The sequence below is a fragment of the Mya arenaria genome, chromosome 13 (genome assembly GCF_026914265.1).
Source record: "Mya arenaria isolate MELC-2E11 chromosome 13, ASM2691426v1".
In the NCBI taxonomy this organism is placed as follows: domain Eukaryota; kingdom Metazoa; phylum Mollusca; class Bivalvia; order Myida; family Myidae; genus Mya; species Mya arenaria.
The window spans coordinates 40291364-40316099 of record NC_069134.1 but is presented as its reverse complement, the minus strand read 5'-3'; the positions used below and the strand labels follow the sequence as shown (position 1 = coordinate 40316099).

The 24736-nt window shown below is 34.9% G+C and overlaps 2 protein-coding genes across 13 annotated transcripts in view; one reads left to right on the top strand and one right to left on the bottom strand.

Annotated features, from left to right (window-relative positions):
- The first annotated feature begins 992 nt into the window (after positions 1-992).
- Positions 993-8328, top strand: LOC128213043 (PITH domain-containing protein 1-like). The gene is made up of 8 exons (XM_052918525.1): positions 993-1064; positions 1395-1510; positions 1875-1956; positions 4152-4195; positions 4781-4858; positions 6220-6324; positions 6825-6933; positions 7344-8328. Exons 2-8 carry the CDS (start codon positions 1401-1403, stop codon positions 7443-7445), a joined length of 630 nt encoding a protein of 209 aa, XP_052774485.1. The 5' UTR covers positions 993-1064; positions 1395-1400; the 3' UTR covers positions 7446-8328.
- A 2535-nt stretch (positions 8329-10863) lies between these two features.
- Positions 10864-24736, bottom strand: part of LOC128213364 (focal adhesion kinase 1-like) — a 108259-nt gene continuing 94386 nt past the window's right edge. For all 12 annotated transcript variants that reach the window (XM_052919006.1, XM_052918995.1, XM_052918998.1 and 9 more), the window contains 9 exons: positions 24036-24197; positions 23398-23519; positions 22707-22928; positions 21967-22101; positions 21082-21247; positions 19681-19751; positions 19320-19472; positions 15750-15830; positions 10864-15167 (listed from right to left, as the gene is read on the bottom strand). In XM_052919006.1, the coding sequence (XP_052774966.1) occupies positions 14958-15167; positions 15750-15830; positions 19320-19472; positions 19681-19751; positions 21082-21247; positions 21967-22101; positions 22707-22928; positions 23398-23519; positions 24036-24197 (1322 nt within the window). In that variant the 3' untranslated portion in view covers positions 10864-14957. The remainder of the gene's footprint in view (positions 15168-15749; positions 15831-19319; positions 19473-19680; positions 19752-21081; positions 21248-21966; positions 22102-22706; positions 22929-23397; positions 23520-24035; positions 24198-24736) is intronic.

Sequence of the window (24736 nt, the reverse complement as noted above, 5' to 3'; positions counted from 1 at the left end):
CATCATCAATCATCATCATCATCATCATCAATCATCATCATCAAAAACAAAAACCCACCACCAACACCACCATCATCACCACCAACAACAACAACACCAACAACCCCACCACCACCACCAACAACACCATACTTTCATCATCATCATCATCATCATCATCATCATCATCATCCTTCATCATCATCATCATCATCTTCATCTTAGTCATCATCATCATCATCATCATCATCATCATCATCATCATCATCATCATCATCATCATCATCATCATCATCATCACCATCATCAACAACAACAAAACCACCACAAACACCACCAACAAAAACCACCACCACCATCACAACTATCATCATCATCATCATCATCATCATCATCATCATCATCATCAACATCAACAACATCAACAACAACAACAACAAACAACAACAACAACAACAAAAACACCACTAACACAACCGACAAAAAACACCACCACCATCACAACTATCATCATTATCATCATCATCATCATCATCATCATCATCATCATCATCATCATCATCATCATAATCATCATCATCATCATCATCATCATCATCATCATCATCATCATCATCATCATCATCATCATCATCATCATCTTTTATGTTCAACTAACAATGCAGGGTCACGCTTGTCCATCGACGCACCGTCCTGACTTGATGTAATAGTGAGGGAGGGTCCCAAGTACAACGTTAAAGCAGGATTAAAGTATTGTGTATTTTCTTTAATTAAGGGCAGGACTCATAAGTGCATCCAAGGTGGGAGCTGTGTCCTGCCTCTTTGGGCGCTGGTTCCACTGGATATTAGTGGAAGGGAAGATCGACTCCTTCAGTAATGCCGTCCTGCAGTATGTAACAATTCAATGTTGCTCTTTGATTTACCTTTTGCTGACCCATTCTCTTTGGGTTTAAGAACTGACTGGGTATCCCGATAAGGTTGTAGACAAGTCCCCAAGTACTTTGAGTCCGGGTTCCGGGGTTTAAAGTAAATAAGTTTTCCTTATCGGGCTTACTCGTATTAAAATTGCAAGACATTTTCGTTTGGTTGGTATTCATTTTGATTTTGTCTCGGTTATTGTCATTCTTATATTTCCTGAAATATATTTAGTTTTCCATCTTTTCATACATTTCCACTAACTTCTTAATATCCACTCTGTCTGCCAGAACGTCCGGCTGAAAATTTGAACAAATTCGTACCCAGCTCGTTCACACCAAAACGTATGCTTTACTTACCAGCATAAATTATAGAATATCAGACACCAATTAAAGTGAATTAAATAAGCAAACATTTTCGCATTTTGAAGGTGTAAATCAGTACAAGTTAAAATGTTAATTTCACCATTGATAATTTCACATTTTAACTTAATAATTCAGGTCATCATGTCGGGTCATGGCCACAGTCATGGAAGCTGTGAGGGGGATCACGACCACGTCACCGAGGCAGACCGTGCAGCTGCGTTTAGCTTGTACTTGAAAATCAACACTGACAGGCAGGGATAAAATAATGAAATATTCTATAGTTTTTATATTTTTGCAAGTCACCCATGATTAAAATTATACATGATTTTAAACAAGGTATTTCCAAATGTGGCAATTCTTAAAAGAATGAAAATATTCGTTCATTGAAACATTTGATTATTTTATTACAAAAAATAATAATTTAGTGACATTTTCCTTATTTTTTAAAAACCTAACTAAAGACCGAATCACTTAAAAAATATATTAGACTGTGTTTTCATTTTTATTCATTGTTGAATACAGAATTTTACATGGAGCTGGTTTTTATTTCACATTATTATAAATTTATGACATGTATAATCATTACAATGATGGATTATAAATTAACGCTGACAGGGTCCAGTGTTTGAATGAAGCTGAGGAAGGGTCCGCAAAATATGTCTTCAAACCCTGGGACCAGAGAATGGACAAGGAAAAGGTTAGCTAAAGAACTTCAGCGAACACGTTATATATTACCTTTTTGGACGTGTTAGCTGAAGAGAACGTCGTATCCAAACCCTACCAGAGTTCTTGACATTTTCAAATCAAAAAAACGCTTTATAGATAGTTAATTTATCATTTTAATAGATCCGATTATAAGCATTCCTTAACTAGGTCATAGTTGTGTTGAAATTTAATCACATGATAACAAGATTTTCAGAAAATACCCATGTGACCTACATTTGACCTCACACATGTAGTGTTTATTCTGCTGTTAATTTTTCTGTTTCGAATAATAAGTAAATAACTAATAACAAACTTGGAATAATTTATTGTATTTACTTATCAAAAGGTATTTTCAACCTTACTGCAATTGGATTCAACTAAATGAACAATGTGAATCTGATGCTATAAATAGAATCCAGCGACGTCATCATGGTCATGTGATTGCAGAGTCATTCAATTGCATCATCATACTCAGTTGATTCTGGTTGACTTTTATATGAGGGTTTCGCCATAACTTTAATGTGTTGTAAACATCAAAAAAAAAATATCAACATTAAAGTTATGGAAGCCAGAACAAGGAAAAGGTGATTCACAGGTGTTTTTTTTCAGAACTTATTATATGCTTTTGGTAGTTAACAAGATTCATCAATTTGATATTTTTCACTGTTTTGAAATTTAGGCCTGCTCTTGGTTCTAAATCAGATGTCAGCACACCCAGGGCTGGGACACAATTTCAACAAGTCTTTTCGAAATCACATCATTTCTGCATACAAATTGGCACGTTTTTCTAAAAAAGTGTTATATACTGACTTTAAATTCCAATGTTAGGCATGTAATAAAAAGAAAATGTAAGATAGCAATATATTTCACCTTGTGAACACCAAAATTGTATCCATTTTGTAACGCATGTTCTCAAAAGCGCAGGAAAACAGGTGCCCGTAAGTTGTTTATTTCCTGTTTTATGAAACCGAAAGTAGACTGCATATCCTCCTGGTTAGCACTTCATTTAAAGCCTGGGAAAATATCTGGTGGTTTTATTTTTTCAAGAAAATGCAGAAAAAAACAAACCATGTCAAGTAAAAAATAGGTCTTGGCAGTCAAAAAAGGTACATTTTCCCCGACGTTAAAAACGACTAAAATAGCCCCAGATATGCTCTAGAATGCACCACAGACGTCCCCATTTAAAAAAAATTCAGGGGGGGGGGGCATGCCCCCGGACCCCCCTAGTGTGCGTTGACATTATGACGAGTGTCCCGGAATCGACCCAAGAAAATATGGCATGTATGATGTATTTCACAAGTGGATTAACAGCACTTGTTAAAAATAAATTTTGGTACTCACTCGATGAAATTATCCTCTATATCATAATTTTATGTGTTGTTATGAGGATTTAAAGCCAAAAAATAATCACCTGTGACTCAATATTCATAAAGATGTTAACAGCCAGATAATACTATAATTTGCTAAATGAAAAAAGGCAATTCTTTGCTTGGGAAATGTTCTTTTTAAAGATCTGTAATAAAATTTGTTCCACAATGTAGTGTTGTTGAGAAAAAAAAGTGATTGAGGCCAGACAAAATATAGTTTAAGCTAATTTTTATGTTGGATCAGGCCGTTTTTACAAGTGTTGGTGTGAATGAGATTCTATCTGTTCTTTTTTGTGGCCTTGTATGTATGTATGTATTTCTTTAGACCTTACGGTCAAGAAAAACCCGTGAAAATGCAAGCACTTATTTCCAATAAGGTCCTTTGTTTTTGCTGAAGGGACAGCACGCTGAAGAGACAGTGGTGGGATTCAAGGAAGTCCGGGTGCTATACCCTAGCTCTTTTTCCAAGAGACCCCTTGGTTCTTTTACGTGCTCGGTGTAAAGCACGAATACACGGGTACAACTTCCGTGGGTTAAAACAGTACTGAGTACACCACTTTTCCAAGCACTAACCTTTAAATGCCAAGCGTCAGGCAAGGGAGCTACTTGTACCAACTTTTAACATCTTTTGGTATGACGCGGCCAGGGATTGAACCCAAGACCTACTGCTCTTTAGGCGGTTGCTTAACCACTAGGCCACGGAGACGGCCTTAATTATGTTATATAGTATCATTGCTGTGTATGTTATGATATTGTATACAAATAATATTATTATAATTATTGTCTTTAGTATTCGCTAAATTCTTTTTTTCTTTTACAGTTTGTTGAAAGTGACTGTGATGAGGAATTATTGTTCAATATCCCGTATGTATTGTCATCATCTCTTTAAGGGACTGTATTCATTACATTTTTATACATACAATTACATGCATAATGAGGATTTAAATTTACTTTCTTGTTAATACTATAATTTCTGTTTGGCATCTGATATCTGAATAAAATTTCTCCATGAGCCGTGAAAGCATACCTGCTTTCTAAAAATAAAAGGTTGATGTATTGTCATATTTCCATTGGCATAGACAAAGTACTCTGGATTTATTATTTATTCATGTTTACAACTTACCCCAGAAAGAAGGGGGGAGTGGGGATGTCATATATTTATCTCAAAACATATTAACAACATAAAATAAGCAAAAATTAAAATGTCATATTAGGATCAGACGAAAGAAAAGAAGTTAAAGCTGAAAACTTTTCAGTCTGAAAATATTGGCAATGTTGAAACAACACACACTTCCCATTAGTGAAATTTTTCAGTATGGATGCTGAATTCAGTATTTCATGGATATTTTACTCACATCTTCCGCATTATGTTATATTTTCATAATATTACATCTTTTATTGTTTACATCAGTAGTTTATGATACAAAGTCAATTAATATTTTGTTCCAGATTTACAGGGTGTGTGAAGTTAAAAGGAATAATTCTGATAGGAGGAGAGGAGGACACGCATCCAAACAAAATGAAAGTGTGAGTACAGGGTATCAATTTTAGGCTCACACTGTCATGCTTTCACAGGGTACCCAAGGTCAGGGAAAAGTCAGGGAATTTTTTTAATTGGTCCGGGAAATTTGGGAAATGAGCAGAAAACAGGGGAATTTGGAAACTTAGATCTAAAGCCGAGGAAACAATTTGTGAAATAGCAGAAAGAATGTACTGGTAATAAGGCTAAGGTAGTTTCTTCCTTTCTGGTTAATCCAAATACTTTAAATTATGGAGGATGGAGGGCAACATTATTTATTATGTTCATAGATGACCAATTAAGCTCCTATGAACACCTATGAATAAGTTCGGTTAGGTAAAATTTGGATTTGGTAAGGGAAAAGTCAGGGCATTTCATTTTCTATTCTTTGTGGGAACCCTGAAAATCCCTTAGTCCAATATGAATTTTTAAGCCCCCCTTCGAAGAAGAGGGGTATATTGCTTTGCAAAGTTTGTCAGAGTGATAACTCAACAATTCCTGGACGTATGGTCATCAAACTTGACATGAAGGTTGGGCCTGACCAGTAGATGACCCCTATTGATTTTAGGGCTGATCAAGGTCACAGTGACCTTTAATGGTTAGAGAATTTTAAAGCTTGATAACTCAACAATGCCTAGACCTATGGTCATTAAACTAGATATGGAAGTTGGACGTGACCAGTAGATGACCCCTATTGTTTTTGGGGGTCATCCGGCCAAAGGTCAAGGTCACAGTAACCTTTAACGCAAAAAAAACAAAACAAATCATCTCCCAGTGATATATCAACTATGCCTGAACCTATGATCATCAAACTTGACATGGAAGTTGGGCCTGACCAGTTGATGACCCTTATGGTGACCAGCTGATGACGTCTATGGATTTTGAGGTCATAGAGTCAAAGGTCATGGTCATTACACACTCTATTCTCACACTTTGAATGGTCATAATCTTAAAACTGCCTCAACGGCATCCAATGTCAGTGAAAAATCAGCTGTCATTTCGGTCCATGCATATTTCATTCAATTGTCCATTCGGGGGGGGGGGGATGGGGGGGGCTGCTCAAATACCTGATAACTATGCTCGGTTGACATATGACTCGGTTGAAATCAACTCAAATATTTTTGTAGCAAAGCATACACGCCAAACTACAGTTTTGAACAGTTCGCCAAAGATTCACCTTGATTCATGCAGATGCTGGTACAAATGTATTTACGATCAAGAATCACCACAATTTTCTAAATTCTCTGCAATTATAGAAATAGTCAAAATCATGAGCCAGATTTTACTTCATATCTCTGATATATGTATTTGTTCATGTATGCCAGTTTATGTATATGTCATAAAAATCTTACCCTCTTTACTCATTCAGATATAAGAATCGTCCCAACATGACGTTTGACGACACTGGGTGTGCACCTGACCAGGAGTTTGAGCTGCACCCTGACCCTAGTGGAGTCCTGGAGTATTCTACAAAGTAAGAAGAGCCTGACCCTCGACGATTTAAATGTTGTTATAAAATTAAATCATACATTAGAGCATACAGAGTTTGAACTACAGGCTGACCTCAGTGATTAATGGAACATGTTCAATTTGTTAGTAATGTGTTCAAGTTTTAATAGCACAATGTGTTCTACTTAAGGACAATTTGGTTTAGTTATGCACAATGTGTTCATTAAAGTTCAAGATTAGCACGCTGGGTTCAAGTTTAGCTCAATGTGATCATGTTTAGAACAATGTGAGCAATGTGTTCAAGTACAATGTGTTCAAGTTAAATAAAGTTTAAAGCAATGTTTAGTACAATGAATTCAAGTTTGGTGTAGTGTATGACCTTTTGAAATCGGAGGAACCATATTAGAGCCTAAGTGTATTTCACATGTCTTGTGGCAAAAATGAAGAGCTTTAACTAATTGCTTATCAAAAAATATAATTCTTAGTTAAGTGATGATTGTTAACGGATATAATTGTTGCTTTCAGGGTGACGAGGTTTAACCAGTGTGAGAGTATTTCCCTTCATTTTCCCACCAACTTTGGTGCTGAAACCACAAAGGTCTACTACATTGGGCTGAAAGGAGACTTTACTGAGGTACATGTATGACTTTATAATCTAAAAACTGTGGATGTTCAAATTTGGTGATGCTCTTTTAGGATTATTACAGAATTTCTTATTTTGTTGTAACTCCAATGTTAAATACACATAGCTTTTGACATGAAAATGAAGTCAGCACAATTGTTCATTTTAAGCACATTTAGTTCAGAATTGGTCACAATGCAGAACAGCATGCGAGCGAATATAAGTGCAGTCACAGTCTCTTACTACAATGTTGCACCTTTCCGTGCTGTTTTTTTTTTTTAATTTGCAAAAGTGCCCTCCTGCATTAATATTACATCAAGAAATGAAAAAAATGCCATCAATCCTTATATGTAAATTTTGAGCAATTAGTAGAATAATTTCAATCAAATAACTTAACTTTGTTTCTGCATTTATTTGTATAGGCACATCGACACGAAGTTACCATCTGTACATACGAAACTACGCCAAATGCAGCTGATCACAAAACAAACTTAATGGATAACGTTCCTCATCAAATACAGTGAAAAGTTGTGCATGAAAACCTTTGGAGATATACAAAGTTGTTTGTAACTATTTGTGCTGTTAGAAAGATGCAATATATTAAGTTTATTTAACGTACATTATTGTTTCTTGTCTTAATCTGTCAAAAATGAAATGTTGAGCAAATTAACATTTTGACAGACTGCTACTAAATTAACATAATCAGAAAAGTTCAACCAGCATTTATAAATCTAAAAGCGTGAATTTTAAGATTCATTTGTTCATGGTATTCAAGATCAATGTTGAATGCTAGGTTACATTTGTATTTTGAATATTGTGTTTATAATGGCGCCATTTGTATAATTCTTGATAATTTATTCACATGTTATATTTTGGCCAGTTTGAACATTGAAATTACTTGATTTGGCTCTTTTTTAAATGGGGGCTTGCTATCAATTGAAAAACCCATTTATAAAGGCTGTTTATTTTTTTATATCTGTATGCAAATCGTATAAAAAAATTGTTTTTATCTGTCAAATTAATTAATAAAATTAAAATTGAAAATAATTATTTTTGCATCAACCTATATTGTGCGTCTTTAATCGTTAATATTGGATAAATATTGGCCAATCAATTTATATTCTCGCTACGTTCGACAACATTTTTTTTTATAACATTTTATACAACTGGCTGCTGTTGACCTTGAATTGTAGTGTACATGTAACTGTATTAACCATGATTGATGAGAAAGGGATATGCATTATGAAGATCTTTAGAGTGTTTGTGTGACATCTGTGTAATGTGTATTTTTACGCTGGTTTTACCATGACCATGTCTCCTGTGCAAAATGGGTTAGAAATTATTTGTGGGAAGTTTTGTGCAATTGTTGTATGTTTTTTACAGAAATAAAAGATGCCAACCAACTAAATGAGAAAGGCTTTCTTATTCTTCCTCAAATGTTCCATACATGATAGATGTGCCTCTTTAATCTTGCTCTAAGAGTCATTATGCTGCCATATTTGGCTTTGAACTGTGCTCTTAAATTTGTGATATCATAATGGACGCAAATTAACAATACCACTTGATGCACAAACTTGGTACATCTCTTACAGCCTGGGATTGACCTATAACTTACTTGGCATGACTCGTAAACAACTTTGCTTACAGTCGTGTTTTACGCAAAATGTTCATCTCCACTCAGCTTGTGTTACATGACTACAAAGTCTATTAATTGAACGTCTTGAGATATGGTAATATCAATAATGGACAACAATTTAAACACAATCTTTTGTCAGTATGCTTTGCAGTTGTCAATGTCAAGATTTAAACTACATCATGGAAACACTTGTAGAACACATTGCACAGCATTGCATATCTATCCAAAATGACTAGATGAAACGGTGCACAAGTTGTGCAAGCTGCTTGCTATCAATTGCTATACAATTAACTCCAATGCAACAGTGCGCTAGCAGATAGCGCCACCTAGATCTACATAATTTGATTCAGGTCATTGTTAAGGTAAGGTGAGCTATTGCAGGTCGTGATGATGTCATGCTCTCTGCCTACGCAACCTGCCCCAGGGGTCATGATTACATTTCTTTGTAACTTTCCTTCTAGTTGAGTTTTGATGAAATTTGCTTAATTTTATTACTGTTTGAAACTGACATTTATGTTTGCAAAACAAATGGAAATAGGTGACCCTTTGCCATTCAAGAAGTGTTTTTTTCGGAGTCTGAGTCTAGACTTGGACTGGAGACTGTTCATGGCCCCTGGGATCTTCCTAGACGCTTGTTCAACCTTCCTCGTTTTATTTTAAACGGTTACTTTTTACAATCAAGTAAGCCAATATAAATTGATTGCTAGATTTTCATCCATTTTTTTTAAATGGGGGAAGGTGGTGACATTTCATTTTTAGCTCACCTGAGCACAAAGTGCTCAAGGTGAGCTATTGTGATCGCCTTGTGTCCGTTGTAGTCGTCCATCGTCGGTCATCAACAATTTGACTGTTAACACTCTAGAGGTCACAATTTGGGCACTTAATGAAACTTGGTCAAAATATTACCCTCAATAAAATCTTGGACGAGTTTGATATGGGTCATCTGGGGTTAAAAACTAGGTCACCAGGTCAAATTGAAGGAAAAGCTTCTTAACACTCTGGAGGTCACATTTATGAATGTATCTTCAGGAAACTTGGTTAGAATGTTAATATTAATAATCTTTAAGTCAAGTTTAAATCTGGATCATGTGCGGTCAAAAACTAGGTCATTAGGTCAAATCATAGGAAAAGCTTGTAAGCACTCTAGAAGTCACATTTATGACTGTATTTTCATGAGACTTAGTCAGAATGTATATATTGATTAGCTCTAGGCCAAGTACGAATCTTGGTCATGTGCAGTAAAAAACTAGGTCACCAGGCAAATTTACGGAAAAGCTTGTTAACAATCTAGAGGTCACATTTATAAATGTTTTTTCATGAAACTTGGTCAGAATGTTTATATTAATAATCTCTAAGTCAAGTTTAAATCTGGTTCATGTGCGGTCAAAAACTAGGTCATTAGGTCAAATCATAGGAAAAGCTTGTTAGCACTAGAAGTCACATTTATGACTGTATGTTCATGACACTTAGTCAGAATGTTTATATTGATTGGCTCTAGGCCAAGTTCGAATCTAGGTCATGTGCAGTCAAAAACTAGGTCCCCAGGTCAAATAAGGAAAAGCTTGTTAACACTCTAGAGGTCACATTCATAACTGTCTCTTCATAAAAGTTGGTCAGAATGTTTATATTAATAATCTCTTAGCCAAGTTTGAATCCGGGTCATGTGTGGTCAAAAACTAGGTCATTAGGTCAAATCATAGAAGCTTGTTAGCACTCGAGGAACTCACATTTATGATTGTATGTTCATGAAACTTTGTCAGGATGTTTATATTGATTAGCTCTAGGCCAAGTTGGAATCTGGGTCATGTGCGGTCAAAAACTCAGTCACTAGTACAAATAATAGGAAAAGCATGTTAACACTCTAGAGGCCTCATTTCACAAGTGAATTGGATCAGGTTAGCGATACAGGGCCTTCAGGGCCCTCTTTATTTTTCTTAGATGACTGCTTTACCATTGAATATGTGTTCATGCTCTTTCTTATTGCATTAGAGACCATATACATTCTTTTCTAGACTAACCACAAACATTTATCAATTCTCCTTTCTTAAATGAGAAATGTTATACATGAACACGGTAGGTATGAATAAACGCCTTTCTTGAACAGTACAGGACTGATGTGCAATACAGACCCTAGTTCAACATTTTGATGAGTCAGTAAAATTTGGGGGGCGGCAGGAAAAAGAGGGGGCAGGCGGAGACGAAAATCCAGCAATTAAGTTACCTTTTTGCAGGCAAAACTTGCAGAGCCTCTGACACAAGGCCCTAAAAAGGAACTTGATCTCATCTCCAGAGGAAAAATAAATACATTCAAGTTTAATATCTTTTAATATTGCATTTTAATTAACCACAGTTTTGCAATGACTGAAATATGTCACAATAATAACATGATTACAGACAAGAGATTATTTACAAGCCAATATGTACAACATAAATTAAATTACAATGTGGAATACAAATATACATTATTGTGATAACATTTTTACAAGTTTCTAAAATAAAACTGGGCAAATTTAAAAAGTATGATCTGAATTGAGACCTTACCTAAGATTTTGTCATAAGCAAACTAAATTTACATTATGGATAAAAAGAAAATGCCAAATATCAAAAGAGCAACAGTATAAACTTGACACTTACGCATTTAATCATTTTATAAAATGTTGGGAAAGTATAAATGGGGTTGATTGTTCTGAACTTTGTAAAATGAAGCAACGGCATCATCGTTTTTTAAAGGTGAAACTATTTTTTGATGTGTTCATCATTTCAGTACAACAAGTATAATTAAATCAATTGTCTCAATATATGTGTCAAGTACCACAGATCACATGAATGGCTATAAAACTTACAGAGTACTAAAGACTTGAAAGTTAACAACAATCCGGTTAACAACATTGTTAACTTTAACATGAACAATCAGCCCATAGTCACCATTGTCAAACTTAGAATTATGTTTAGTAATTGTGTTTATGCTACAAAAGGAAGTGTATTGTATATAAGCGCAGCAAATACATAATGGTTTAGGTATATTTATTTTGTATGTTTTCAACTAAATAGATGGTTTAATGGAACACCGTCGCATAACCTTTTATTTCCATGAATAAATACCAATAACCTATAACAGTTTTAGTGTTCAAGATTATATTTTGTCTACTGACCAAGACGTTTATCAAATCTAATGATACATCAGATTAATATCAATAACGGCTGACTGCTTATTTACAAAAATAAATGTATAGTAGATTTGTAAAATACTGCCATCACGATGGACAAAAAATAATTTTGAACACTAAATATAGTTTAGCGTAAGGATTACAAATAAAGGAATGGTCTTGCTATTATTAAGGTGTAAAGCATTTTTAAGTATCAACATGACGAGTGTTGTTAAAAATAAATGTTTCAATATTTATTATATTACATTTCTATTTCACAATTAAGATTCTATTTCACAATGTACAATCATAAAATATATATTTACAATGTAAGCATGGAATGGGGGGAAAACATGGATATAATCTGGATGCCTCAACAGCATGTTATCAAAGCATGGTATAATATGAAACAGGTAATATCACTTCAAAATCATTCTGCTGTTAAACATTAAATGCTGCAGGGATTTATTTTTACAGAATCGCAGATTGTCAGATACAGCACCAACAGTTGCAGTGTCATATATTTAGCATTTGTAATTTGTAAATTTAAAATAAGAAGCACAATACTCGCAGTCATTTTGTCTTGTTACATAGCACAATTTAAATTTTTGTTTTTAAATACCCAGGGGAAAAAAGAAACTAAAACTATTTATTCCAAGTCCATAAATCAATCAAGATCAGGTACGCAGGCAATGATTTTGATAATATTCTGCAGAGAATAACTGCATATTACCTACAGTAACAATCATCACATAAAATCTCCATTAAGAAATGACAATGTCACTGAATAATACTTGATACATGTACTTAATACATAAACTCTATGGGAAGTATAGGAGGTGAATAAGTAATAGCTACTGCTTATTAGGGCTTCTTAAAGTTTGAAATCACAATCAGTCCGGGCATGAAGGCCACAAACCCTAAAATTGAAAAACGGAACAAATTTCGAACTGATTTTTAAGCCATTTTTAGTTAGCGAAATTGGTTCACCAAGGTCAAAATTGGTCCAGAACGGTAAATTGTTTAGTTTTAGAAGCCCTGCAATACCCACAACCGGAGTTATTGATTATACACAAAATCTTCAGTGGGAGTGTATAATTTCAATCACAAGGCAAGTGGGTAACGTAAATTGTTTTGTACCATATTGTCAAGGACAATGTTCAATAACTAGGGTGCGATATAAGTGAATGAATAGCTATGTAATTTTTTTGCATAACTGTTATTGAATTGTTAAGCTCTGCCTACGATTTATCACTCTGATAAGAGGGTTAGTGTATAGACGAAAACAAAGGGAACACGCACAAACATGGTATGATTTAGGGTGAAAACGCCATAAGATACCAAACACCCTGTATATTTAACTGTTAAACAGTACTGTATGACTTAACAACACAAATGAAGAAGATACAACAGGAAAGATTTAAATATAAATACATGTACAAATACAGTAGGCCAAACGTTAACATACTGTAAATGTCCGATTAAACGTGCATGCCCTAATAGACGCACCGCGAGACTTTTTGCAAGTCTTTTTGCAAGTCTTTTTTCTGATTTTGTGACATGAACAATGAATGCCTAAACCTTAAACTCCAAAAAATGTTAATATTAATTCAGATGAAAAGCATTCCAATGGCCGCCATTTAAGGGTACCTGCTGACATCTGTAATGGCTATCAGAAATAACCCAGCCTATTGCACACAATGACAGTCACAATAAAATAGCCGAACGATCTGTATTTATATATTGAAACCATGTATTCTATTTTATTCATTTACACAGTATGTTTACAGCTACGCTAAAGCAGATAATGACCATTATTTCATGTGTTTGACTCCAATTAAGTGGATATTAAAAAGTCACTGAATGGTGAAAAATGGTTCTTTCTTAGCACGCAGAAATCTCAAAAAAAAAAGGGGCCCTGCACGTTTAATAGGACATATACAGTATTTATTTTGTTGATAACAGCATTTTGATCCATTGTCGCAGCACCAATACTGAAGAACTTCATATAAAAATGCACATTTCTTTGCTTATAATAAAAACCATCAAAAGCGTGCTTTAGATAAAACGCTTGAAAGACTACGGAATTAAGAACAAGTATGTTCAAATACAGGCACAAATTTAAATACAGGAAATATTTTTAAGTTAAAAGAAAACTGATATATATGCAAGTAAAATATTAAGCCAGACCTACCAAATGTCAGTGTACATGGTATGTAAATGTATACAGAAGAGATATGTAATCAGCCATTGATTATAGAGAGGTTGTAAATCCCATTTGAATAAGATAATGTACATATGATCTAAATTTTGTGCGCTTCGTCATCAAACGCATGTGTATGAAGTACAAGTCATGCACAACTGCACTAGAAAAAGGATATTTTTTGCGAATATCTGAGAAGAACTAGTCTGTAGAAATATCGCAATTTTTTTTTTTTTAACTTGACTGCAACATTTACACATTCGTGAAGCTAATAATGCGTATGCGTACACGTACACGCTGTAGTTGCAATCTCGCCAATGTTGAGGAAAGAGTATTACAGATTCATGAATGTTATTAGCTGCATATTTAGGCAAGAATAAGTAAAAAGTATATGAGTAAATATTCGATGAGGAAAAACTAAATACAAAAGCATCTTGTTTAATCAAACATATGATTGTATCTTTTAATAAATGATCACTCTGAATTTTTGACTTATACACATTGCAGAAACCATTTGTGTATTATTTTATGCGGTAACTTTATAAAGTTCAAATTCACCATGCGCAATTCTTTGGTCTTCTGTTAATGTGTAATGGTAATCCTTATGTTTTTAAAAAACACACTTTGTAAAGGTTTTAATCTATAATTTGGTTGAGTTGTGTCAAGAATTTAGCACTTCTAAAAGTATTCCAAAATTCCATTGGCTTATAAACTGTTACACCTCTGAAGATTTAAAACCATCACAATATCTTGAAAACAAGAGTGCCCCAGAGTGAATGCTCGTCTGATGAATTCTAGTAAAAAAGGGGGCATAACTCAATAACTATGTTTGAATTAAGTCAAAGTTATTGACTTTGCTGTACATAAGCATATTGTCTCTGCAAACACATATACCAGGATTCATTTGAAGATTTTGAATGTCAAGGTCAAAGATTTAGCACGCAGACGACAATGACACTAAGGCTAGCTATTATAGTGCCTTGACTATTTTTTCTTTGAAAAACATCTGAGTTAAAAACATCCGAAGAGTAAAAACAATATCCACACAAAATCATCTCACAACGTTACTCATTTGTGAAATTCTAGCATTATCAACAGCATCAAGTAAATTCTTCGAGTCCATAGCTAGAACATGTGCAGCCTTGAGCATGCTTTTACGATATTCGCCGTCCATCGCCGTACTGCTGTATTGCTGCGCAAGCTTCATGGCGCTGATAAGGTTACCCATGTCCGTACTGAGAACTTTCTGTGCCATTTCAATCTAAAAATGGGAGAAAGATCATTTAATTAAGATTGCAATATTATAATTATACATGATTGCATTGTTTGTTCTCATTTAAATTTAAGTTCTACAATAATGTAAAATATAGACATGGTTATAAGATGGATATGTTAATATAAAAAAAAAATCATGCAAATTGTTAATAAGTTGGTTTTAATGTAAAATGTCCTACAAATAAAATATCACCCAATTTCAACTTCATGATTACACAACAGATTTTTTCACAAATTTATGATTTCAACTTCACAATTCTTTTTCACGATTTTTAGCTTCATTAAGTTACGAATTCACGATCTCAACTTCATGAATACCCAATAACGATTTTAACTTGAATTTACAAACTCATCTTACGAATTCACCACCTCAGCTATATCAGTTCTCATTCACCTTTTCATAATTCTCAACTTCATGAATTTACAAATTAAATCACAAATTCACCATCTCGGCTTCATGAATACACCATCTCAACTTTATAAATTCACCATTTCAACTTCATAACAACCAGTATGAAATAATGAAGTTGAAATATCACCACGGTTCTCTTGTAGTAATGATACCTACCTCTCTCCGTTGGTTAGGAAATAGGGCCCGGGAAAACTCATCCACACTTGACAGCAAGGCCCGTAAATCCAGGCCAACACACTGGAATACAGACAGAGACAAAAAACATTAACCATATGTTTTAAGAATGTGTGCGAGAGCCTAAAGAAATGCTGCTGATAAAAGTCCAAAACTTTTTATGTTTGGTACCTTCAATTCCATTCTTATTCATTTATAATTTTCGTAACACTTTTTTCTTTCTTCTTAAGAATCTTTTACATTTACTTTAGTATAAGACCCAGTTTCGGGATAGACATTTTAACCTACCATACTGCTGAATGTAATTAGATATTAGTTTGTTACTATCCTCTTCTTCATTGTCATATTAAAGAAACCCTCAGACATACCATCCCAATGTATTTAATTTTAATGCATAATAATGTTTAACTAATTTGACTTTAGGGCTATTCCAGTAAAACATATAACCCACAGGGGGAAGACAATTATTTAAATAGTACATGAGTGGGTGTCTTTTTTGCTGATTTGGACCCTAAAAGGGTAAATTTAGTTCTGTAGGGGGTGGTATATTTCAAGTGCCTTGCCCCCAGGGGTTATATGTTTAAATGGAATAGCCTTTAATGATCAAAGCAAAAAAACAGGATTTGTGTACAGATTAAACATTATAAGTAATATTTTGGAGTTCTTTAAAGCTGCACTATCACAGATTTAACATTTTTACAACTTATTTATTTTTTGTCTTGGAAAGAGCAAGTTTTAAAGTATATATCTGCAAACCAATGATATAAAATTGCTGACAAAATATCAGATCATAGATTTACAAGAGGCACATCAGTGCCTGTGCTCCACTGGCCAAAAGGTTCAAGCAAAGACCACCTAACGAACATTTTCGTCAAGTTTCATAGAAATACAATCATCAATTTTTGAGGAGAAGTTATTTAAAAAAATTTTTTACTTTAATAGCTCTGGCTGCCATGTTGTGCAGTGGACCGAAATGATTTGGGCAATTTGAGTAAAGGAGCACCAAACAAACATTTCTGTCAAGTTTTATCGAAAAAAGGTCATCGGTTTCGACGACAAGTCGTATAAAGTTTTTTTTATTTTTTAGCTCTGGCAGCCATGGTGTGCAGTGGACTGGAACCATTTAACAAATTTTGGTTAATGACCACCCAAGGAACATTTCTGTCAAGTTTCATCAAAATCTGATCATCGGTTAACATTTAATCTGAATAGATTATGAAGCAAATATCTAACCTGAACAAGAACTGACGAGATAGAATCGACTTGGTGTTTCACTTACACTTTTCAGCCATTTAAGTTACTAAAAATAGCTGTTTCATAAACTTTCAGAATGTCACTTAAACGAAAATTAATGTTCAGTCTATATATACTTTCCTATGTATAAATGTAAGGTTTTTAAATTGATCTTTTTGTGAGAACTTTATGCTTATATGTTTACTCATAAATTATTATTGTTTAAAAATTATTTAAAGATGCTATACGTGAAAAATTAAGACATTATTTTTTTTTCTATTAAAGGGAGGTAATTCAGTAGTAAAATGTAATCAAAGCTATTAACGCATGGCATTTCTTTTCTAACCATGTTGATATTATTACAGTCTATTCAAGCACGATGCCTTTTGTTTTTACATAGTACCCATAGGTTCTGAAAAACAAGGAGCACTATTCCCAACAGAAGGATGTCACTCCCTATCACTGCATGAGCATCATAATAAAGAAATGTTTACTCAAACTGCAAGCTGCTCAATTGAAATAGGTATTTACCTCAAGCATACAGTTTTATAATGTGGCAAAATAGTCGGACTACTAGATTGTCATTCGGACTAGTAAAATATGCCATTATGCTAGTCCAACTGGCTAGTAGGTTAAAATGTTTTTCGTGAAGACTGCGGACGAGAAGTCCTTAAAGGTTTTTCTATTTTTAACTCTCGCAGCCATGTTGTGCAGCGGACCGGAACCATTTGGGCAATTTTGGTTAAAGGGCATCCCGATGAACATTTATGTAAAGTTTCATCAAAATCTGATAATCGGTTTCTGAGAAGATGTAGTTTAACGTTTTTTTCTATTCTTAGCTCTGGTGCCCATGTTGTGCAGCAGACCAGAACTGTTTGGGCTATTTTGGTTAAGGACTACCCAAGTAACATTTCTGTCAAGTTTCATTGCAATACGATCATCGGTTTCTGAGGAGAAGTCGTTTAAAGGTTTTTCTATTTTTACCTCTGGGGGCCATCTTGTGCAGTGGACCGAAACCATTGAAGCAAATTTGATAAAGGACCATCCAAGGAACATTTCTGTTAAGTTTCATCAAAATCTGATCATCGGTTTCTGAGAAGATGTTCTTTAAAGGTTTTTCTATTTTTTGCCCTGGCAGCCATGTTGTGCAGCGGACCGGAACCATTTGAGCAATTTTGGTTAAAGACCACCCAAGGAACAATTCTGTCAAGTTTCATCAAAATCTGCCTATCCGTTTCAGAGGAGATGTCGTTTAAAGATTTTGCTATTTTTAGCTGTGGCGGCCATATTGTGCAATGGACCAGAACCATTTGAGCAATTTTAATAAAGGACCACCCAAGGAACATTACTGTCAAGTTTCATCAAAATCTGCCGAACCGTTTCAGAGGAGATGTCGTTTAAAGATTTTGCTATTTTTAGCTCTGGCGGCCATATTGTGCAATGGACCGGAACCATTTGAGCAATTTTGATAAAGGACCACCAAAGGAACATTCCTGTGAAGATTTGTCAAAATCCGCTTATCAGTTTCAGAGGAGATGTCGTTTAAAGTAAAAGTTTACGCACGCACGCACGCACGCACGCACGCACGCACGCACGCACGCACGCACGCACGCACGCACGCACGCACGCACGCACTCACGACGGACAATCTGTGACGACATAAGCTCCATGGCCTTCGGCCAGTGGAGCTAAAAATGAATGTTTTATGGCATAAACCGTTACAAACGGTTTAAGAAAAATGCACAAAACATCATTTTTGAACTTAAATATAAAAATCTGCGATCTAATTTTTGTCAGCAGTCTTACTTAACTGGTTTCCATGAATTTTCGCAAAAATTGGGTAGTTCCAAGACAAAAAATAGAAAAGTTGCCAAAACATTCAATCTGTGGGAGAATTGTAGTATTAATTGATTTTTTTAAATAAAGCTAATATGTATATCCATACTTAAAACATAAACATTTTTGTTTTGATCATTTAGGTCAAATGAGTTAAACATAATACGACATTTACATGAAGTTTTCTTGCATCAACCTATATTGTAAACTCTTTGTAAGTGTCATCAGAAAATATTACAGCCCTTGTACAAACAATGCCATACACACTTAACAATTTACCGCAAATTCTCACGAATTGGGCTGAAAACTTGACCTATGCCTTTAATATTATAATTGAGTGCCCATTAAGCTTGCTGTACAAATTCTTAATATCAGCTTACTAAACAAAACGGACATTCAAATGGATTGTTTTCTGAATAACTTCAAAGTAGCAGTCTGAATAAATGAAGTCTAGTTCAAACGTCATTTATTCAATTTATATACCTTTATGAGATCAACAAATTCATCTGCCCTGCAGACTGGGGCCTTTTGTGACAGTGACATGACGGAGCGAACGACGGCCGTTGTACTGTCGTAAACCGCGTCATTGGTTCGGTCAAGGTTTTCCTTGGATAACGTGGGGGAACCAACTTCACTCTGGAGAAAGAAGATAATGTTTACCATAACAACATAAGAAATTTGTTTTAGAAGAAGTTGATACAGGCCCCAGACTATACTGATCATATCCATGTTCTTTAACTTTGTACTCTCTCACTAGCTCTTAATTTGCACTTTATTGTAGGTCATTTTTTAAGGTTTACTGGGAATACGAAAGCTTCCTTTTCTTAGCAAAGAGGCCCCTTACCTGTTTATTTGCCATAAATTGAGGCCCTGATGGGGGAATATCATGATCACTGGTACTGCTACTTCTACTGCCTAAAATACAAGGAATAATAATGTACAAAGTTGTTAATCTCCATTAAACACTGTATGCAGTACAGGAAAATAACAAGAGTTCTGCAGAGAGATTGCCAATTCTCGTCTGTTACTATACAGTTGAAAGGGGGTGTAACTCAACAATTGTGAAAGCCAGAGTTATGGGCCTTGATATACATTGTATTAAGTTCTTAAGATCATGATTTTCAAGTGAATATTCAGTAAGTGTAAGAAATAAAGATTTAATATGTTAATTTAAATAAGCAAAGAGATATATTTCCAGCCAAACTTCTGTTTCAAAATCTCATTACAAATGATTTGAAAATTTGATCGTAAGATATGATCATTGAAAAAATGGCCCCAATGACTCTAGCAATACATATACCAAGTTTCATTTGAATGTTTTGAGCTATGGTCTAGTTTTTGCACAATGACACAAAGGCTATGACAATACCTTGCCTTTTTATCTTTAAAGTGAAACTCTTAAAATCAATACATACACATGTATAACAAACATAAATTTTGAGTGATAAATCTTTAACTTCTTACTAAATAATGCATTCATGGAAAGTATTATTACTGCTAACAAGATTGTAACCGTGTATTTAATAGCTAAAAACGCACAAAAATAAATAAAAAATCATTGGTGAATGCTAAAAGATCTACAATCGTTTCATAAGATAGAAATACTATGTGTTCTGCAACTTTCTTTCAAATTAAACTTAGTATCATTCATAAGAATCATTGTTTTCAATTTTTATTCACCCTATTTGGTATATTAAAACAATACCGTATTAATAATTGTGGTAAATCTGATTTGGGAGTAAGAGTGCGTCTTTAAATAACAGACAAGCATATAATGTTAACAATTTTATTTGATCACTTTTCTATTTCTGACAGCAAAAATTATGAGGAGGTGGCATTTTTTCTGGGAAAAACCCTGAGTTTGATACTAGTGCTCGATATAGCAGATGTAAAACAATCAGCAATTTAAAAGTGTAAGGCCACTTATCATCTTGAAACTTACTAGGGTTTGAAATGTGTGGCCAAGTGCAGGTAATTGTGGGTCTAATTTCCACTTGATCTGCTGCTACACTTACTATCGCTGGAAATGTGTGACCCTGTGTGTGTCTTCCATCTCCTCTATTTCTTTGGTGAGGTTTGATTTCCATAGATATTTTGTTCACCAAATGATAACACAAAAAATACACTTACTAGTGCTGGAAATGTGTGACCCAGTGTGTGTCTTCCACGACCTCTATTTCTTTGATGAGGTTTTACTTTCGTAGAAATTTTGTTTATCTAATAATAACATAAAAAATACACTTACTAGCGCTGGAAATGTGTGACCCAGTTCGTGTTAAAGTGGGTCGGACCTCTGTCTGCTGCAGTTGTGGGATGGGTGGGGTATTTTCCCGCGGAAAGTCTCCCTCCTCGGTGATGTGGAGTGGGTTCAAGGTTATGGGAGTGGGGGGCTGCCTAGGCATGTCCCGTTTCTGAAATGTGAAATACAAGCTATTTTAATTTGCCCATCATGAAAAAATCAATCTACAAAATTGTTAGGTACTATTTCCACAGAAGTCTATAGTCTAAAGCGTTAAAATCAATATCAAATTGAGGCAACATTCAATCATATTTTTAAAAAAATGGCTAGTTTATTAAGAATCCAAAAAGCTATTTTACCCCTAGGACAGATTTTCAACAGTAGTAATGTGTAGATGAGCCAACATCAACACTTGTACGTGGTTTTTCAATCAAAAAAGGCATATCTTATTAAAGCCAGACTGGCCTTGCTGTACATGTGCATCTTGTCGCTTACACTGTGTACAAAGTATCATTTGAATATCTTGAAATGTTTTTTAAGTAATGGCCAAGCTTTAAGTTGACACACAATGATGATGCAGACAATGGCACCAAGGCATTGATCATACCTTGAACCTTCGTCTTCAAAAAACAAAAAAAGCTAAAAATGTTAAGTACTAAAACAGAAGACAAGTTGACATAATTCAGAGATAGATAGAATGTCAACACACATCTTTGGTTTTTACAATCAAAAAGTGGCATAACTCTACAATTATTAAAGGCAGAGAAATGGGCCTTGCTGTGCGTGTTTTAATGGCCAATTTTACACAAGTGAAGAAAAGATGCTGTCACCAAGGCTATGACAATACCTGACTTTTTTTCCGCAAACTGAAACTGTAATTCTAATCCCTACCAAGTTTCTCTCCTCTGAATGCAACCACTGGGCATCCTTCTCTAATTCCATTTGTTGCTGTCGGATACGAGCCTCTATCTCTTCCGGCTCGAGGTCTTTGGCTGATGAGGGAGGGGGTTCTTGAAAGTCAAGGCCCTGTTGGGGGAAAAATGTGAAATAGTTTGGTCCATTAGTTTTACTTCAATTATTTGTTTTCCCTATTGTCTGAGTTGAGGCGCTATGTCTTTGGGATGGAGGTCTTTATCTGATGATGAAGGGGGCTCTTGAAAATCTAGAACATGTGGGTGAAATATTGATTGTTAGGTACTTAATATGACTATGATGCCCTTGGGAAAGATTAAAATGAGGGTTACAGTCAACTGTGGGGTCTGATTTGAATATCCTAGTATAAAGTTTAGTCTTTAATTTCCTTGTAGAAAGTAGTCCAAGAGTTGATTATAAGAAAAGTGACGCCTTAAAAGATGTTTAAAATTAATTTACTCTAAAAGTAATCAAAAGGGTAAGGGTGCTCTAGTAGGGTAGGTATCTTATATTCACCCCAAAGGTTGCGGGCTCGAGTCCCACCAGGGAAATGTTCTCTTGTCCTCTCAAAAAACAACAAAGTACTGGTTTCTACCAAGGAAACTATTCGAGAGCGATACATATCAGCTTTCAACTGTGTTCAAAATCGAGCTAAAGAATTTAACTGAATCTCATTTACAAAATTAGCAAAAAAAAAAAAAGTTATACCACCACCATACCTGTTCAGTGTAAAGCTGTCTGCTGGTGTAGTAAGGTCGTACTTGACTCGCTCCGGTGGGAGCCCCATTATTCATCCTACCAGGGTACGTTTCCCCTCTCCCCGTTGAGTATCCGTCCCCTCTACCCGGTGGATACCCGTTCCCTCCTCTTCCCATAACCCCGCCAGTTTGGCTGTAGTGATCAATATCGGAGCTGACTGGTGGAGTGTAACCTCTTGAAACCTGAGGATCAGATGTTGGAATCAGTGGTGTGTTTCCTAACCAAGATAGGATTAAGCACACAGCATGCAAAATATGGACTTAAATTTTTTATTTATTGTAGTCTTATTTTCTGTGGTTTAACATGGATGGCTGATCAAGCATACCAAGTGTTGCATTGATGTTTGCAATTCTTCCTGTAACCTACCATCTGACAGCCTTGCAAGCATTATTTTTCTTTATATTACACCAAGACGTTGTGGCATGAAAGAACTAATTAATTAAAGTTCAACCTCTTTTAATGAAACCAAATTTCATGATCAATTGAGACTATAATCAATATTTCAAAAGCAATTGAAGATTTGTTCTTAATATTTCATTGAAAAATATAAACTTTTTTCTAAAACTTTTTATTTATAGCTGAACTCAAATTTGAGGCAAAGATAAAAATTCATCTTCAGATGCTTCAGCTGTGTATTTTCTTAAAGCTCACCTGCCCAGCTTGAGTATATCCACTTGAAGATGGAAAATAATGTGAGAGGTCTATCTCCCGCGGCAATGGAGGGGCACCTGCCTGGGGCTGGTGGGGACTGGGGCCAAACGGGGTGCTCTGACCTAAAAGCAAGTTCATGTATAGTAATGTTAGCTTTGTAAACAAAAGTGAAAAGATTTGAAATATAATGTTTCACATATTTTACAAAAACAGAGTAATGGAACATAAATATTGTCATAGTTAACATGAGTATCAGGTTTCATGTATGCTTTTAACTTGTGTACCAAGTTTAATGTAACTTTTGAACTTGTGTTCCAAGTTTCATTAAATTGGGAACATGTAACTTAGATTCAAGAAAGTTTTCGCAAACATTCAACTCCTTGCAAGATACAAGAAGATTAACACCAATCTTATGGCAACAACTCAACTTTTTTCAATGAATCAACAAACTAAAGCTGATAGAAAGCGATACCTAGAGGGAGGCTTACACCACTGGCCAAATGTTTTGGTGGGTATAGAATACTATGTTAAAAATGCTGGCTACAATTCTATTTTCTCCTCATTAAGCTAACAATCTAACAATTTATCTGTGATATTAAATACATTTAGCTTCTTTTAATAAAGCACATTTCACCTACCAACAGGAAGATTTGAAGCACTGCCCCAGTGATTGGGCGGGGTTGGAATACTTTGTTGACTGATATTTCGGGTAGAGCCCGCAGGTGACACTCCAGCAAACTGGGGCCGAGCAGGCTTCGGAGGGGGGACAACCTCTTCATCCTCTACTGAACCATTGGAACCTAAAAAGTATCACAATTTAAAATAGTTTATTATGTATTTGCAAATTTACATAAAATTATATAAAACAAAATAGTACATACTGCTGGTGTTACTATACACCGAATGCCTAAGCTTTCAGGCTGGGCAAAAACAAAATGTTATTATCAATTCAAATACTAAATTCACATCTTAAGAAATGTCATTGTTATTTCTGGATGTTAATACACAAACACATAGCTATGTCATCCATTGTTCTCTCAAACTGTAACACTTGGGAGTGGGTACAGCTGAAAGCAAAAATTCCTTAACATTATGCCCAAAATCCCAGGGATAAGTTATGCCCCTTGGTGGGTCAAGGGCATCACATTGGTGGGGGTCATGAGGTCAAAGCCCCCTTTGATTCCTGTGTTTAAAGCATTTTAAAAGACTAAAATTACATTTAACGATATCTATAACTGTTGTTAAGAGATTGAAAAAACACATTTGTTTTTTCCATTGTATTTTATTTTGTCCCAAAAATCTGAGGATCCACGAAAGATTCTCACCCCTTAGTTACAAT

Bases quoted from the DNA above. Each gene is read 5' to 3' on its own strand.
- LOC128213043 (XM_052918525.1), top strand. From the start codon at position 1,401: ATGTCGGGTCATGGCCACAGTCATGGAAGCTGTGAGGGGGATCACGAC. The intron at 1,511-1,874 runs GCAGGGATAAAA...TAACGCTGACAG, and splicing joins TTGAAAATCAACACTGACAG to GGTCCAGTGTTTGAATGAAG. The intron at 6,934-7,343 runs GTACATGTATGA...TTATTTGTATAG, and splicing joins TGAAAGGAGACTTTACTGAG to GCACATCGACACGAAGTTAC.